This window comes from Vipera berus (assembly GCF_964194415.1).
Source record: "Vipera berus genome assembly, chromosome: Z".
Taxonomy (NCBI): Eukaryota; Metazoa; Chordata; class Lepidosauria; order Squamata; family Viperidae; genus Vipera; species Vipera berus.
In genome coordinates, this window is record NC_138205.1 from 96,104,983 (window position 1) to 96,124,121 (window position 19,139).

The 19,139-nt window shown below is 37.5% G+C and overlaps 1 protein-coding gene across 1 annotated transcript in view; it reads right to left on the minus strand.

Annotated features, from left to right (window-relative positions):
- The window catches only part of LOC308678154 (histone deacetylase 9-like), a gene marked incomplete at both ends in the record, with an annotated part of 98,138 nt that overhangs the window by 31,831 nt on the left and 47,168 nt on the right, over positions 1–19,139 (minus strand). The window contains 4 exons of the mRNA XM_081345094.1: positions 6,753–6,874; positions 7,738–7,864; positions 9,760–9,907; positions 11,204–11,445. Of these exons, the coding sequence (XP_081201220.1) occupies positions 6,753–6,874; positions 7,738–7,864; positions 9,760–9,907; positions 11,204–11,445 (639 nt within the window). The remainder of the gene's footprint in view (positions 1–6,752; positions 6,875–7,737; positions 7,865–9,759; positions 9,908–11,203; positions 11,446–19,139) is intronic.

A 19,139-nucleotide genomic window follows, 5' to 3' on the forward strand; every position in this document is an offset into this window, starting at 1 on the left:
TTTCAATACTCAACAGCATTTAATTATCCATGAAGTTGTTTCATTAATAATTCAGCTCTGAGCTTTCTAGACTTTAAAATTCAATGCCTGGGTATTTTAGAGTTCCAATGTATCAACTCACATTTTAACCTTTGCTTTTATCATTTACTTTAATCATTAATATTACCTGTTATTTAATTGATATTTTAGCAGTTTATTAATTTAATTTTAAGAGATAATTCTGATCTTACAAAACTGCTCTGAACTGCCATGACCTCATCAACACATCAAATCGTGAACTGCCATGTAGGAACATTAAGCTTTACTCTAACATGTGTCACAGATGGTTGCCTTTCATTATGACATACTGAAACCAGTTGCTTGCCTCTATAAGTGAAAAGCAATTCTGAAAGAGTGGTATTATGAAATGTTTTAGTCCAGCCCATTGATTTGGCCTAACTCTGCTTATTTTGGGGAATTCATTCTCACACTTGCTATTTAAACGATAAGCCTGACCTTTGGCTTGAAAAAAAAAAGAGAATGCATGACTATTATTTTGTTGATGGAGATTTCCTTTCACTTTGAGGAGTATGCTTCTAAGGGTTATAAAATGGTAAGTGGGTGAAGCTTCCTTACCATGTCTGGGGAAAGCCAGAATTTGTCAGGCCTAGCCCAGGAGCAACATAAAACAATCCAACAAAAGTTCAATTCTTTATTTGCTTACACCATATAGATAGAATCTTGCCAGACTAAACCTATACTACCCTAACAGATATAGCCTGGGAATGACTCTTCTAAAGCTCTTCCTCTTAACATGATTCAGCTCCAGACTGTGCTGAATCTTGTCTTGTCCTCCTTTTTGGAACGTGTTCCTTCCTTCCTTGGAATCTATTGTATTAGTGTTGTCCATCAATATTTGCTATGATTGCGATTTTCTCTTCTAGAGCATCTCTACTTCCAATTTATGTATACAGAAATATTAGGAACAAACAGCCACAAAGAATGAATAAATTGTTATCTGTTTCTTATCAAAATAATATGTTATTTGCACAATTATTTTAGGAAATCAAGATTTAAATCTCTCTTCAGCCAGGAAGGTCCCTGTTAACATTAAGTAAATCATTATTCAAAGTAGCCTATCTTCTAGGGTTGTTGTGGGGATAACATGGGAAGAATCATGTGTGATAATTTGAACTGCTTGGAACAAATGAACATCTATAAATATTAAAACAAAAGTGGCAATGTTAATCTGTTTTAATCTCCCTACAGAATTTAATTAAGTTAAAATTACTTTATGATTTGGATTTTATAATCTGAATTATTAAATAAGCTTGACTTAATTAGCTTCATGCATAGAATAAACTTCCATCTGGTAGAGTAATTTTACAGACTTAATTGTATACCACTATAAGTCAATAGGACACTAAGGAAAACTATTGAAAAGCTATTTCCTTTCCTTTGGAAGAGAATTATGTACAATTTCAGCATGATTTGCATTGCTAACACTGAAAGCCAACTGGGAGGAATCACTCTCATTTATATTACTTTCCCATGAGAAAATCAAGAAAGACTATAAAACTAGTGCCATTATTCAAAAGGAGCTCCAACATACTTACTTGCCTTCAGTCAAGTCAAGTCACTTGTCAGAATGAATCCTTAATAGTAATTGTGAGTTTGAGCACATATTTAATATAAACCTTTCCATAGCTTGGAAAAGATCCTTTATCAATAACCAAACAGTCTGTTTTAGAAGTCTTGATATATAGCCATGACTAAGAGGGAGAGCTTTGTACTCTCATCTAAGATGAGAGTTTGTGCTATATAGACCAGAAATGCCATTCCATGTACAATTTCTTACAGCAGCAAATAGAATCTACTTTATTCTTATGGGCGTCTATAGGATTCCCTCCTTTTTTGTTACTATAGATCTATCCCATTACTTTATCAGATTGTCAGACTCTGTGCTTCCTAAAAAGGGAAGAAAATGTTTAAATATGCCAGCAATTTCACAACTGTGTGGAGCCTAATATTTAGGGTGTTTTTTTTTATAAGATGAGTGATATGATAAATAAAGGACGGGTCTGCTTGATATGAAACAACAACTAAATATTGTACAAGCATTCAACAAAGGCAGTTGCAATTGTAGAAGGACTTTGCCTCCATTCCTGCAGAAAGACTCTATAGAAATCTATACATTTGATTTTCAACTCTGAAATATTTCACAAGATGCTTGAACAAAAAAACCTTTTAATATTACTATATCACTTTCAATATAGCTATCATTTTAACATCAATTTCAGATTGCAGTTTGTCCTTCATCATGTTGTCTATCTGAATCACTCCAGATATGCATAGACAACTCATAAAACTGTCTGACATCATGGCTGGAGAGTACCAAATTGGAGACAGTTGTCCTAATTTATTTGTATTACTGACTTATAAAATAAAAAAAAATCTTATAAAAAGTTATAATCAGTTAGGTTCAATAAACACTGGTCTACAAATTTTGGGAAATTATCTACCTCCAAGATAAAATGTGTTAATTCTTACATAGTTTGATTAGATGAATTATAAAACAGGTGATAAAAGTGCTGGTTGGCTAAAGTTTTCAAGATATTTTACAATAAAAATTTATACACAGGCAAGTATATTTGCTTACAAAGGAGGGAGGTGTCTACTTATCATAATGCCTCGTAATTTCTTGACAAAGTACGGTAGAACAGTGAAAATGGTACCACATGGAAGTGTATAAATTTACCTTCACTTTGAGGTTAAAGAGTATTACCTAACTGTAATTTATTACTCTTTTATTGCAAGGTACATTTGTCTTGGTCAGATTTATGCATCATACAGTTATATTTGGTGGCTTGTGAAAGTGTTATTGCTTAACATTTCCAAGGAACAGTTGCATGATATTTTCCCTCCGAAGCCAAGATGCCACAAAACTATGTAAACAATGCAGAAAACTTCTGCTACATTTGTGGTGAGGTTGCATTTGCACCTCAAAAGTGCAGTAGGCAGTGGTAAAGAAGGTATACCACCTATATTTGGATACAAAATAGTGGATCAGGACTAGAGTTTGTCCCCTCATTATTGTTGCATTAAATCTGTAACTTATCTGCATCATTGGCTAAACAAGAAGAAAAAGTCCATGCCTTTTGCAATTCCAATGATGTGGAGGGAACCCACCAATCATAGTAGTGACTGCTCTTTTCACATGGTTCCCTCAATTGCTAAAGGGATCTCAAGAAATAAATAGTGGACCATGGAATATCCAAACATCCCATCCCCACTGCATCCTGTACCCCATGGTGAGGACTTGCCAATTCTAGATCCACCAGAATCCTACTCTCTAGACTCAGATAATGATGAAGATGATGAACAGGATGCACCTGATCCGGAGCTGTCGATGTCAGGGGAACCAAACTTTAGCCCCCTGTATGCTTCTCCTGAACCACATCTAATTTCACAAAGTGAACTAAATGATCTGGTCAGGGATTTGGAATTGCCTAAGAGTAAGGCAGAGCTACTGGACTCCAGATTACAACAGAGGAACCTTGTCGTTTAATCTGATATTAGACCTTGTCAGTTTTTCATCCAAAAAGCATGAAAATGTTACATGAAAAACCAGTAAATGAATGGAAAGTTATGTTATTGGTATCAATAAAAAGATAAATTTATAATGATTGGTGTGGCACCATTCTCATTACTATATCACATTTTGCAGAAATGTTATGGAGCATAATCACACATCCCTCTGATAATTTTGAATTATTTTGATGCAAATTTGACCTGAAGCTATATCTTAGAAACTGGAGCCAATTAATATTCAGAACTTAATTTTCTTTTTATTAGTGACCTAATTCTGGTAAAATTAAGCTACTTTCATTTCTGAGACTTTCTCCTTGTAGACCAGTGTAATCAGTAATCAATTTATAAAAGTTCAATAAGTGAGCTTTTATAAACGATAAAGTAGCAGAACTCACATACTATTATACAGCTGAAAGCTGGCTTTGATGCAATATTGTAATTTTGAAAAAAGAATTTTTGAAAAATCTGATGTCATATTTGGGAATAATTTGAATTTCATCAACTTGTTTTGTCTAGCGATTCATCCCTTCCTCAACATCACAGGTGTCAAACTTGATTGTGTCATGTGACATATCATGATGTATCATGATGTTTTTTGCCTGTGTGGAGCTGGGGTGGGCGTGGCCTGCACATAATGCATCCGGCCTACAGGCCGCCAGTTTGACACCCATGCTCTACACCTTGAATATATTCTGCAATCTCACTACTGTCTGCCCTCATTACCTTCAAATATGGTGTCACCTGTTGCCTATTGATTTTTCTTACATTCACAGAATCTATTTGTTACAACTAAGCTTCAGTTTATTTAGAAAGAGTCTGAAGATTACTTATTTCCCCAAGCTGATTCTTTTTCTTTCAATTCAGTTATATAACTTTTTTTTTCTATCTGTACAAACACTTCAAATGCAGGCAACATTTGCAAACCATGAATTCTGCCTTCTTGGTTACAATTGGCAATTGTACAAAACAAAGAAGAGAATCAATAACCAAACTTTTTAAATAATAGACATTTCAACTCATATATTCTGTTTTGAATTCGTAAACGTGTAATTTGAGACACATAGTTAGAGGTAAGAACAGAGATTCCTTTTTTTCTCAGACAAAAGAAAGCCCAATGCTGATGAAGCAACTTCTCGAAAATTAGATGAAAAGCCTACGTTTGGTTAAATCCGAAATCAGTGACACTCACCATTCATAACTGAAAGAAAAGGATAAAGAGGAAAAAAATCCACTCTTGTGACAAAGGTCAAACATTTGCCAAAAAAGAACCTGCTTCTCTCTTTCCCCCTTACTCTGTGAATGTTTCATGGAACAGCTTTGTCAGGAATGGTCCCATGAGGATGCAGTAGGCTCCAGAATGTCCCCTTTGCCTAAGGGATGCCCTGTAGCCACCCTGATCAGTTTAGGGTCATTTCACTTGTGTCATCCCAGTTCCGGTTGTTTTTCCTCTAAAACTGTCAAGTACTTATTAGAAGCTGAATGTGAATATGTGCTGAGGGCTGAAATTAGTCCCTCTCCAATTAGGTATTAGTGCATATTATTTAAACAAAATCTATGTAGAATGGCAACCAAATGATAAAACTGTGATGGGAAAAACATTATTTTCTTTAAAAGTAGTTACTATGCTAACATTCTGCACACAACTGCATTGATTACAGATTTTTTTAAAAAAGAAATGAAATGAGTTCATTCTTCTTTTCTCTCACCCCTGGGTTTTTAAAAAGAATCTATAGTTGTGTAGTCTCTCTGCAGCTAACGTGTGGTGTGCCCAAATATTTGGAATAATGTATAGAAAACATCTGTTTTTAATTATGCTGTAGCTCATATATAGACAATGAGAATTGAATTAAAGAATATTTTGAAACCCCCATGGAGCTGTAAGAGTATTAACAGCTGCAATACAGAACAATACTGTTGAAATATTTGAAAATGTTTAACTTTACCAATCAACACTGTTATACCTCTTAAATATTGATAATGCCTTTCAAAGGAGCTTTTTAAAATGGAAAAGCAAATTACACACACACACACACATACACGCAAGCACACAGACATACACACATATCTAACATTTTAAAGAATCACTATATTGAAATAAGGGAAAAGATAATAAAAAGTAGCTTTTAGGAAATCCTTTTAATTTTTTATATTTTTGTATATATAAAGTATTGTTAAAAACAGAGTTTGAAATAGAATTTCAAAACAGCTATTTAATTTGGACATTAGACTTATTAACTGAACAGTTTATAAATCTACTAGAAAAAATATTCTTTAGAAAATTGAAATATCCATGAACAGAAATAATTTTTAAATTCTTTGGACCATGCACATATTAAAGAATGGCATTTCTCTGCTTTTCATTAAAGCAGCCACTTCCTTTTTCAGACTTACACATCAGCTTGAAAAAGGACCCCCATACTTTAGGAATTGCTTTAATGAGCTGACTTCTGAAAACCAAAACATACTTTTTTCAAGTTTATGCTGAAACATTGCTTTAATTAATAGCAGAGAGGTGCTGTTCAAAAGGGGCCGCATGCTTTCTATGGTTCAATTTATGCTTGAAACTATTAATTTAAAATTTAGTTTTTTTAACATAACACATTGAATTATTTAGACCCATCCAGCTACTCTATTGCAAAGCCCCTTTAAAGTCTTAAACACCAAGATGTTTCAACTGTAATACGTTTTTCAATCAATCATTGGCTATAGTATTTTCAAAAGAATCATGCAGAGTGAGAGGTAGTAATGGACAAGAATTCTAGACCTCTTAGGCATGAAAGCCAATTGGATAACTTTGTGCCATTCACACTTTCTCAGTCCATCCGACCTCACAGGGTTATTGTTGTGGGAAAAAGAGGAGGAAGATACAGTATTAGGCTTCTTTGTTGCCTTGACCTAACTAAAATATCTATTTAAAAAGTTGCATAAAATATCATCACCATCCTCCTCCTCCATCACCATTATCCTCTTCCTGCTCATCATCATCATCATAACATCCTCCACCCATGTAATCATAATCAGCAGCTGTTACGAAAATGGAAAACAAGATTCCCATTTATCACATATAATTATGTTTTAACTAAACTCAAATCAAATATTACATATTAATATATTATGATTAGATGAAAACTCATTTGGTTATAGAATTAAATTGGCATTTAAAATCATTTTAATATGCTCACCAGTTTTGCGGAGTGGAAAGTCATCTTTGACATCTTGTGCCCCTGGCAATGTGTATTTATATGAAGGAGATGTCCCACAAAGGGGAGGAGAAGCTTGATCCAATGAGGTATGATGGGCAGCCCTATAGAAAAGTAGTTATTATTGATTAGTATTACTAATATCTACAAATTAGATTAGATTTTGCTGCATCGTATTCTCAAAATGTCCAGAGACATAACATTTGTATCTTTCAATAATTCAGGAGATAAAAGTCTGGAGATATGTCCTCTGGAAAAAGGGAGTTCCTGCTACTTGATTTTAATTTTATTGTTTTGACTTTTTTAAATCAAAGCTTGCATGAAAAGGGAAGATATCTAAAACCTTTTAAAATGTTAGCAGCAGCAATAATACCCTCTAGAGGGAGGGGCAGCCTTTTGCTTTGGGGTATTTTGAGATTGGTCCTTGCCCCACACATTACTCCTTCTGTGAACAGATAATTCATGATAATACTTGATAAACTATTACATTGGCTACAATCGTCATCATCATTTATATCATCATGAAAGTTTTCCTTAAAAACGTACAAAATAATTTTCATTTAGACAAAAAACGGCACTGTATTCATAGGACATAATTATTCCATCTTAATTCAAAGAATTAAAGGAAACTAATGGGACTGATAGTTGTCTTTTATATCAAAAGTACTGTATTCATAGGATACATTTGAACTTAATTAAAAAAGAGAGGCTGGTTTAATTGGCATAGAAAGGGAAAGTAAGGGAGATGCAGTACCTCCACCCTCTTCTATACAGAATAGTAAATGGTAAAATTCACTTTATTCCTGATGAAGAATATTCTTTTTATTAGATACCAATAAGATGCAATAAGATAAATAAGATCCTCCAGGACAGGAAGGCCTGAAGGAACATTGTCCATGGGGTCGTGATGGGTCGGACACGACCTCGCAACTAACAACAACAACAAGATGCAAAAGGATAAACATACATGTGCCAGAGCTTGGGGCGCCGGCTAGTGGAATGATTCTTTCCATTAGAGAGCGAGTCTTTTGCTACTGATTTACTCAGCAGGAACTCTTGAAGTTTCTGCTTCACTTCAGGACTGGCCACTGCTCCTAAAACATATAGCATTTTTTTGTAATTCCATTCATATATGCTCAAGCATTCCATTGCAGCTTTCTAGTTTTGATTGTGATCCAAATAAGTATCTCAAAAAAAACCACCCTAATTATGAGCAATTAATACAAGCAATTACTATGGCAGAACAAAAGGAATAAAATAATGGCAAGAGGAACAAAGTAGATTAAAATTGTATAGTGTATCTTTTAGTTTCATTGAAACCAAGTAATACAATAAAGGAAAATAAAACCAGTGTGATGTAATACTTAATGGAAATGGACTAAGACTAAGGAATCCCAAATTTAAATCTGGTTTCAACCATGGTACCTCAAGGGCTGATTTTAGATCAGACAGTCTTAGTCATCACTTACACAGCTGTTGTTGAGGGAAAAACTGAGGGAAAAGAACTGTGTATTCCATCCTGAACCCCCCTGAAGAAGACATTATATAAATCTAACAAATAAGCTACATCAGGTATGGGTTCATTCTTGGTTTTGTGATCTGAACAGTGATGAATGCAGATGTTTTCTAGCATTAAAGGAAGCATTCCCAACTGGAATTATTTTATGCAGCTATTGCCTTTTTCTTTCTAACCGTAACTGATCTCTTGATTATTTAAATCAGAGGAGGCATCCTACTGCCAGATGATAATATTTGGCTTCATCACAACCTATTTCCATCTGTGAGGCAAACTGCAGCTATTTCCACACTCAATTCCCACCATGTAAAATATATGCAAAATTTTAGTATCCTCCCCTAAATGGCATCACTGGAAGCACCCTGAGAAGCTAAAAATATTTTTAAAAACATGATATTTCCACCATAAAAATTTCCCACCTTTGCTTTAAACTCTAGAGCAAGATGATTGACTACTCTAGAATGAAACTCCAGACTATTTTCTTATACAGTTTTCCTGTAATGCCTATAGAGGTATGATTTTAAACAATTTTAGTTTGCAACTGATGAACTGTGCAATGTTCATAACTAATATTTTTGTGGAAATGCTATATATAATGTACTGATTATGGACCAAATTCCTAATAGAGGCCAAAGAATGGTTTCATGTATCATTACTTTCAAAGTCTAATTCTTTATATTAAAGAGCAATAAGCATGCATTAAGCTGATTAATACTGCTACAGTCACAACAAATGAAAGTATGAAGTATATGCTATTATAAGCTTAGTATAAACAAAAAAGGGCATATTCTGTAAGATGTGTTTTATTATTGTAAGTGAAGTAGCACAGAAGAAGAATCTTCTTTCAAAATCCAACACAATATTATGCTACTGCTAAATTTATAGAATTGCCTTCTAAAAGGAAAACATATAGAAAGAATGCAATAAAATTATTAATTTTCTCAATATTGGCACACAATACACTTATCAAGGAGAAATTCCAGAGGGAAACTGAAGGCATTTGATGTTATAATTTGTTTCCTTCTATAAGTAGCATTGTGAAATTCTGAAATATTTGGCCTTTACTTCCATTCCTTTTGTGAGCAGACTTATATGCATCTATCTCCCCCTAGTGAGTATCGTATTCCAATAATGTCTTTCTTTTAGACTTTATTTGCCTTAAAACCACAGAAATATTATTAAAAAAACATTAAAAGCCAAAAGATCCAAATTATGGAACTGAAAAAACAGAAGAAATATTTCATGTCCTCTCTAATCTGTGCAGAGTATACTTCCGTATTTATGTGCACATTATAATGGAAATACAATAAAATACAACTTTAGAAGGATTATTGTATATTTTTAGAGAATTACATACTCAATCTGTATAGAATTTTACTTTATTATATTTTTATAAAGAGGGATAATGTAGATTGGTGGGAGAGGTGTACAAAACTTAAATGTCCTCTTCTAGCCTGATTGAACAGATCTTACTTTCTCGGCTTCTTTCTCTGCTTTTGATTGGTGGACGTTGCTCCCTGCGATGTCTCTCTAATTCCTGTTCTTGCCTCTGTTGTTCAAGTTTTTGTTCTTTTTCAAGAAGTTCCTGTTGATGCTTAATGGCTAAGAGTTCCTTTTGTAACTTGTAAAAAAGACAAAGTCATGAGAAAGTGCAATTTTTATGGTAGCATTGGTCATAATAAGGACTTCACAAATTGTGTGAATATAAAAAAGTAGCTCTTAGAATTCGCAAGCTAGAATAGCTGCAGCTACAATTCTGGAAGCTGATTCATACGTTAGGAGAAATCTGTGCTATAATATTTAAAATGTTAGAAAATACAATTCTATTCTATTCCATTTTGATATTGATTTGAAAATATTTCATCAAAAGATCACATGAAATAAGTGCAAGGTTTTTGAGCACACTATTCTAATTTCTGCTTTCTTTTTGCAATAAATGTATCTAATCTATTTCTATATGAAATGTATTTCTATGTGTTTGTATTTGGATTGAAAAACTGAATTACAAAGGTCATGAAATGGAAAAAAAAACTAAATAGTTATCATGTTTTAATTAATTGGAAAGCGTGAACTTTACAAACATGAATGAAACTATTTATAATAAATTAAATAAATGTTCTGTTCCAGATAAAAATAAGTTATCAATAATTAAGTTTACTCGATCTGAACTAAAACAATATGCATTACTAATAGATGGCTGCAAAGAATTACTCTGTTCTTGAATTTGTTTGGTACCATCTAGTGGTCATCTAGAAATTATAATTTCCTAATGATAGCTAATTTGTTCCATTTATTTCAAGAAAAATTATGGGTAGATATTCTTGTTTATGCTCAATTGTTTAACAAATTTTAGAATGCTATTTTTATATAAAGGATATCAACTAAAAACAAATTCAGACAGTTGACAGCCAATTTTTTTTTTATTAAGGTACTTCCAGTTTCTGATTGAATCTCTTAAAAACTGAATCAGTCTTAAAAATATTTATTGTATATCTATGATAGTTTTTTCCTAGTGGGTTAGTTTTCAAACAACTGGACCTTTAACATTTGCTGTTTTTTTCTCATTTGTTAGATTTCTAATTGAATTTGTTCATTACATTCTAAGCAAAGATATTTTTCATATCTAAATTTAATCCTGATACGTTAATGAGAGGCAAATGTGTTCTCAAATTTGCTGACTTTACTTAGTCTTCCAATAGCCTGTTTCTCTGTAATTGCAAATAGCTACTCTTACATGTATATTTGCATCAAGTGAGAGTCAGATAGAAATGGCAAAGCGAGGGACTAATATAAACTTTCATCACATACTGTACCATGTTGATATACAAGAGTAATAACTCAGTCACTGCTATTCAATTTCTACAGTAACCAACCCTTCCCCCTCCAGATGCACTTTGAAGGGAAAAAAATCTGCTACCTTTATGTGTTCTTGAATCTGTGCTTGGTGCTGTCGTGTCAGGTTCTCATGCTGTTTCTGAAATTCTGCTATCAAAAGCTGTTTCTGAATCTGCTGCTGATGTTGAATCAGGATTAATTCCTGTTGTAATTGCTTTTCCTGCATCAAGGGATCCATCATGGGTGCCATCATCCTGATATCGGTTCGCAAATCTAATGGTCTGACTTGTTCTAATCCAAGTGGAATTTCTGATTTCACATCCACTAATACAAAAAAAAGTTGGGAAGTAGGTTTAAATTTTATGCATATATGAAATGAAGATTTTGCTTCCTCTCTACTAAATAGTTGTTGTTTTCTCTGGCCTTTTGATAAGACTGTAAGACTGGAGATTACTATCAATAGAGCCTTTTAACTTTCCAAAGTAAATTTTGATACTGTATGATGAAAATTACAGGCCTCTCTCATCTTTTTAAGTGGGAGAACTTGCACAATTGGTGGCTGACTAAATACTTTTTTGTCCCACTGTACTATTATTATTCACCGCCCTGAGTCCTTCGGGAGAAGGGCGGTATACAAATAAAATTAACATTAACATTAATTAACATTATCACAGATTTTAGTAAAACCCCAAAGCTTTTCTGCTTTTGTTAAACTAGTTTAAAATTAATGTGCTATGGATAGAAAAAAATTAACTGCTGCTGATTTTAAATGGTGCTTATAACTCATGTCATTTGATGCTTGCTATCATAAATTAAATATTTTTCATAATATCAGGCAATCCAGATTTTAGTGTCAAATATATTAAAGGGGAGAGAATAGCTTATATATGAGCTACATTTTGTTCTACAGTCTGAATCTTCTGATTGTTTTCCTTTTAAATTTAGGGTAGCTTGTTAAAGAAAATACAGTATTAAATATGAAAGCATCCACCTTCACTCCATGGAAGTTGTTTCATTTATTTTATATGATATTCTGCTTGTGCATTATATTTTTTGTTTGCAATATCCCTTATGAAAGATTAAGTTAAATATTGATTGATAATTGATTAAATAGTAAATATAAGAAAAAAGAGTATTGGGCAATTTAGGAAGTAATTCTTATGTTTTTGTGTACTGTTTTGTGTACTAATTATTTAAATACTATGGGTAACTATGAAACTACAAGAGGCAAGCTATTTTATATATGGTACAAAACATGCTTTATAAATATAGTACTGTGCTTGTAAAGTCTCTTAAGCTGTGAGAATTCACAAAGCACGCTCAACAAATCCCCAATGACATTCATAGGAAAGTAAGTGTTCTTCTTATTAGAGATGGCCATGATCTCTGGATATAGGTATTAGTAGTATCCTCTTGTAATTGTACACTTTTGGGATTACCAATTACTGCTTAGTAGGATGGTGATATATTGGTTACTATGCTGCACTTTATAGCAAAATATAACAATAATGCCACATAAAATATGCAGCTATTGTTACATTGTAGCTTTAGTGACACCTCTAGCTTTTTTATGCTATTGGTTTGATATCTATGTACATATCTGTATATAATACTTTTATTTAAATATATGAATTAAAGTTCTATGTAAAGATTTTAATGGTGGATGGAGAGGAACAGCCTGATGAGAATACCCATGGTGCAAAACAGTTTAGTTTACATTTTATCCAGAAGAGGGCACTATATACAAATATATCAATGAGGTTATCAAATAAAAATGTACTACAGATTTTCCGAATTTCCTGATATGTATATCAGAAAACATGTATTTGGACTAATATGCAGTTTGGATTTTTAAGACAACATTCTTGTATCTGTTCACTCTTCAGCTCTTCCTTAGTTCAAAGAAATAAGAATGAATCACAAAATGGAATTGCATAGCTATATCTTCTGATTTTTAAAAAAACATATGTGCAGCAACAATGTGAGCTTATTATCTGTTCTTTAATGCATTATATATTAATGGATGATATATTTGCATTATAGATAGATATGAATCATGGAAGATGGTAAACATCTCACTACTTCCTAGCAATAGATATAAAATATGGTAGCTTGTATTACAATTAGTATTATTTCTTTTCTGAAAGTGCAAATGTAACCATATTTACTTTAATCATAATATATAATCTTTGGCTTTTGTTCTACAATTTATCACAGAATTGCAAATCCTTAAGTTACAAAAATTACCCTCAGTTATAAATAATTGTTCCAATTAAAAAAAGCAGGTAGCATAATTCCAGTTCTGCTATTCAATTTCTACTGCAGCAAGCTACATTTTATTTCTCCTGCCTAAATATAGCAGCATTTATACAAGAAATCAATAGTGCTTGGAGTGAAGAGAGCAAAAGACATGAATATTTCATCCAAGTCACACAGAAACAGCAATCAGCAAAATGACAGCTCAGTGAAAGATGACTTTGCCAACTCTCTAGATAATTTTTTGGACAATAGTTTATTCCCTTTAAGTCACAGCCTTATCATAGACACTCTTCTATTTTTAGCATTAATTGCAATGTAGGTGACAGAGGCTTGTTATGTTTATAGTAGAGCAATGGACTTTCTAATGTCTTTCCTGCCACATAATACACCACACCAGGAACAATAAGAGTTTATAAAACTGAGTAAAATTGTGATCCCTTGAGATTGTCTACAGTGGCAGAGTGCAAAATGTTCCTCATATAAAAAAGCAGAAAAATATATTCACATCCCTAGGAGAGTAAATACAATGTAAATATGTAAAAAGGAAAGTACATGCAACACAGAATATTACAAGGAAGACTCAGCTACAAAAATACTCCCCCCCCCACACACATATTCAGTGGCCACATGCTACATACTCCTAAGATAAAAAATGCTAAACTATCAAATATCTTGATGATTGTCTAATTATTTTGGTGATCATTCAGTGCAAGATATTGGATAGTACCACTTTTAATAGTAATAAGTAGTAATCTTTGCAGCAATATAAGCATATTCACATCAAAGCCTTTTTCTCCAGCTTAGTTTACAACCCTCTTGGGATGCAGTAATTTATTTTTCTCATACTAAGACCTATTTTATTTAAAAAACCACATCAGTGATGCCCTCAACGTGATGTCCCGTTGCCTGGAAGCGGTCCGGGAATGGATGGGGAGGAACAGGCTTCAACTCAACCCGGACAAGACTGAATGGCTGTACATACCGGCATGTCAGAATATTCAGATTATTCCATCTCTTAATATCGGGGGCGAGTTATTACCCCCCGTAGATAAGGCTCGCAATCTAGGTGTCCTCTTAGATTCACAGCTCTCCTTAGAAGATCATATAGGAGCTGTGACTAGAGGGGCCTTCGCCCAGGTTCGTCTGGTGTGCCAGCTGCGACCCTATCTGGACCTGGATGCCTTGCGTACAGTCACCCATGCACTTGTGACCTCTCGTCTTGACTACTGCAACGCTCTTTACATGGGGCTGCCCTTGAGAACCACTCGGAAGCTTCAGCTGGTGCAGAGTGCAGCTGCACGAGTGCTTTTGGGGGTCTCCCGATACTCCCATATTACACCTCTGCTCCGTGAGCTGCACTGGCTTCCAGTTGCCTTCCGGGTGAAATTCAAGGTGCTAGTGATGACATACAAAGCCCTACATGGCGTGGGTCCGGATTACCTACGGGAGCACCTACTGCCAGCGTCAACATCCCTCCGTCCTGTGCGCTCCCACAGAGAGGGCCTCCTCAGGGTGCCACCGGTCAGAGAATGTCGGCTGGTGACCCCCAGGGGGAGAGCATTCTCGGTGGGTGCGCCAATCCTTTGGAACCGCTTACCAGCTGAAATCCGGATGGCCCCCGACCTTCGCTCCTTCCGGCGTGATCTAAAAACTTATCTATTCCAACAAGCCAGCCTGGCCTGATGGATTTGGGTTTTTAAATTTTCTCACTTTATTGCTTTATTGTATTCTTACTTTATTGCTCTGTACACCGCCCTGAGTCCTCCGGGAGAAGGGCGGTATATAAAACAAAACAAATAAATAAAACCATGGTTTAAAGAAGACACTTTAAGATATTCTAGATACTCACATGCTAAGCCAATCTCAAACAAACCAAATGTAACTAAATATGCTGCACAAAGCTATGCAAATGCTTCTAAATATATTTTTTGCAATGAATAAAAACATGTACATGTATTTTCTGAATTATTAATTTACCATTTTATTTTGAAGTCCCACATGAAATTAAAAATTAATTTAAAATCTCACATAGGTCTATAGGACAGAGTAGCATATATGCAAATATGCTCCATTTTTCACAGAAATACTGATAATATTTCTGGCATCAATGTATAATTAGGTAACAATTCATAAATTTACCATCAGCCAATTGAATGATTTTTCAGGACAATGTTTTCCTATCCATTGGGACAGTGTCAAAGATTCTGATATACCCATGAAAAGTTGCATGGGTATCGGTTACCTGTCACTGAAGTTACAGCATCATGGTGTTGGGAGAGAGCATTTAGGATATTGCCTCAAAGCCCTGAGCCTGTATCCAAATCAAAACAACAAATACCTGCCCAGACTTTGCTGCAACTAGTAAGTAAAAGTAGCCCATCACATCTCTTGGTAACTGATTCCATTATCAAACAGTTCTGGAACTAACTGCCTTTCTCATTTCAGAGCTGAAGAAAAAAAAAACAGTTTCTAAATTGCTGGAGTTAATCATATGACTTTATTTTTGTGTTGCTCAGACCTCAATTCAGATATTATATCTGATTCTGTCAGGTTAAGAAGGTTTCAAACAACTTGGACTAAGTTCAGGACCATGAGGCTTATAAAAGTAGAAACTAAGTATTATGATCAGAAATTGAAACAACTGGAAATATTTAACTCCTGGGGAGGGATTAAGTTAATTTTACAATAAGGTAAAAGGTAAAGGTTCCCCCGCACATGTGTGCTAGTCGTTTCCGACTCTAGGGGCCGGTGCTCATCTCCGTTTCAAAGCCGAAGAGCCAGCGCTTGTCCGAGGACGTCTCCGTGGTCATGTTGCTGGCATGACTGGACGCCAAAGGCGCACGGAACGCTGTTACCTTCCCACCGTAGTGGTCCCTATTTTTTCTACTTGCATTTTTACATGCTTTCGAACTGCTAGGTTGGCAGAAGCTGGGACGAGTAGCAGGCACTCACTCTGCTACGCGGCACTCGGGATTCGACCCGCCAAACTGCCAACCTTCTGATCGACAAGCTTAGCGTCTTAACCCACTTCAAATGGGTTGCCATAGAAGAAGGGCACTCTGTGAGGGTTGGGTCCGATGCATGTGGGGCTGCTGCCTCGCTTTCTGTGCTATGCTGGTGCTGGGCTGGACTGGGCGCGGAGCCTCCGTGCTGCTTCTTCCCCTGCGTACATCGGGAGCGCCCACCCCTCGTCCCAGGGCAGCTACCACTGTCCCACAGTCTCCAGCCCATCGCCAGCCAGCAAGGCACGCCAAGCTCGGGCTGTGGGCAGATGGAAGCCAGAGGGGAGTGAGAGCCGTGGCTGCCCAGTTCCTCTGCCTGAGAATGCGTGCAGGGAGAGATGCCGCTCAGCTTGGTAAGCCACGGTCTGCCCACAGGAGGAAAAGGAGGGCTGGCTGGGGACAGAAGCAGCTCTGCCCATGGGTGGAATCTGACCAGCCCCAGCCGGGAGGGGGGGAGAGGACAAGGGAGCCCAAAGGGAGGCATCCCGGTGCACCCGGTTGGCCAATAACAGGCTGGAGAACACCGAACAGCGGCAGCTGCCCCAGAACGAGGGATAGGCAGGGTGGGCGCTCCCAATGTCCATGGGGGAAGAAGCGGCAAGGGGGCTCTGTACCCAGCCCAGTCTAGCCCCAGCATGGGAAGGCAGCAGCCCCACATGTGTCCCCTGCCAGGCAAGCAGAGCCACGGGATCTGTGGCAGAAAAGTGCAGGCGGGCAGCAGAAGGCACGAGGAGCTCCAATCCCAGCACAGCTCCTCCCCACTCTCCTCCTTTCCCCTAGAAGAGCTGCAGGGTTCAGGAGCCTCCACCCATGTCCCCCCATCTCCCCCAGGGAAGAAAACCATCACAAGACTCTCTTCTGCTTTAACTTTTTTTCCTTGTCGTTTTTTGGAGTTTTCATCCTGCTTTCATGAGATGGTAGCGTTTGGGAGGGGTTGTAGCTGCCCTCTTCCCCCCAGCCATCAGCTGAGCAAAATGCTTTCCTGCCCACTGCCCCACCTACCAGAGACCCCCTGGATCTCCCCCAACTCCATAGGCATCCCTCCCCAAATCGAACTAGCCATGCCCACTCTGGCCATGCCCACCCACTCTGCCATGACCAGCATAGCCACTCCCACCCAGCGGGGCCACACCCACCCAGCAGGTCAAGCTCACCCAGCACCCAACAATACATACCGTATATACTTGAGTATAAGCCGAATTTTTCAGCCCACTTTTTGGGCTGAAAAATTCCACTTCGGCTTATACTCCAGTCAACAAAAAAACTTACCGAGGACTTGTGCGCGGCCGAGGCTTTGGTGCTTCCGGGATCGCGCGCACCTCTCCCAAGCCACCGCCGTCCGGAGACCTGCCGAAGTTTGGGGAGGTTTGGGGAGGTGCGCGCGCACCTCCCCAAACCTCCCCAAACGTCGGCAGGTCTCCGGACCTCCGCGCCCTGCCTGCCTGCTTCTTTCCGCAGCGGAAAGAAGCAGGCAGGCAGGGCGCGGAGGAACGGAGACCTGCCGACGTTTGGGGAGGTTTGGGCGCCTCCCCAAACCTCCCCAAACGTCGCCGGGTCTCCGTTCCTCCGCGCCCTGCCTGCCTGCTTCTTTCCGCAGCGGAAAGAAGCAGGCAGGCAGGGCGCGGAGGAACGGAGACCTGCCGACGTTTGGGGAGGTTTGGGCGCCTCCCCAAACCTCCCCAAACATCGCCGGGTCTCCGTTCCTCCGCGCCCTGCCTGCCTGCTTCTTTTCGCTGCGGAAAGAAGCAGGCAGGCAGGGCGCGGAGGTCCGGAGACCTGCCGACGTTTGGGGAGGTTTGGGGAGGTGCGCGCGCACCTCCCCAAACCTCCCCAAACTTCGGCAGGTCTCCGGACGGCGGCGACTTGGGAGAGGTGCGCGCGATCCTGGAAGCACCGAAGCAAGTCCTCGGTAAGCTCCGGGTGGTCACTTGCTTCACGTCTCCTGAGGGAAGGGGGGGGCGACTGGAGCGGGCGTGTTTCCTCGCCTGCTGGGCGCCGCGATTTGCCCGGGGAACGCGCGGGCCCCGAATAGCAGCGTGGAGCGAGGAAGCGGACAGCCAGGGCTTCCCCGAGAGCCGCGGCCACACAGGGTATTCCTGTGTATTCAGGCTTGCAAAATGGCGGATCGAGCCTCTGCTGGCGGCAGAGGCTTGCAGAACGGCGGATCGGCTTATACTCGAGTCAACAACTTTTTCCAGTTTTGGGGGGTGAAATTGGGGGTCTCGGCTTATACTCGAGTCGGCTTATACTCAAGTATATACGGTAAGTAGGTTTTGGGTTGCAGTTTGGGCACTTGGTCTCTAAAAGATTTGCCACCACTGGTTGGACTAGAAGACTTTCAAGGTCCCTTCCAAATCTTTTGTTCTGTTATTCACACAATGTAATTTGAAGGGTGCCAGCTGAGAGAAGCAGCTTTAAAGAAAATAGAATAATTGATACGTGGTTTTGAATCATATTGAAATATCAAATATAGTCCCAAAGGGTTTGCTTTTAATAAGGTTATAACTTTATCATGTTATGTTATAATCTTTAATAATAACCCTATAACATTTAATAATAAATTTATGTTATAAAGTATTATAACATTATAACATTCATATTACTTTTCACTATTTTTAACCCTGAAGAAAGTGATATTTTAAAATCATCTGTTTTATAGTTTTATCTATTTTATGTGCTATTCAAGGTGGCTTACAGCAATAGTCTTTATTTTGTGATAAATCTATATATTTAAATGCACAATAATAATATAGCCAA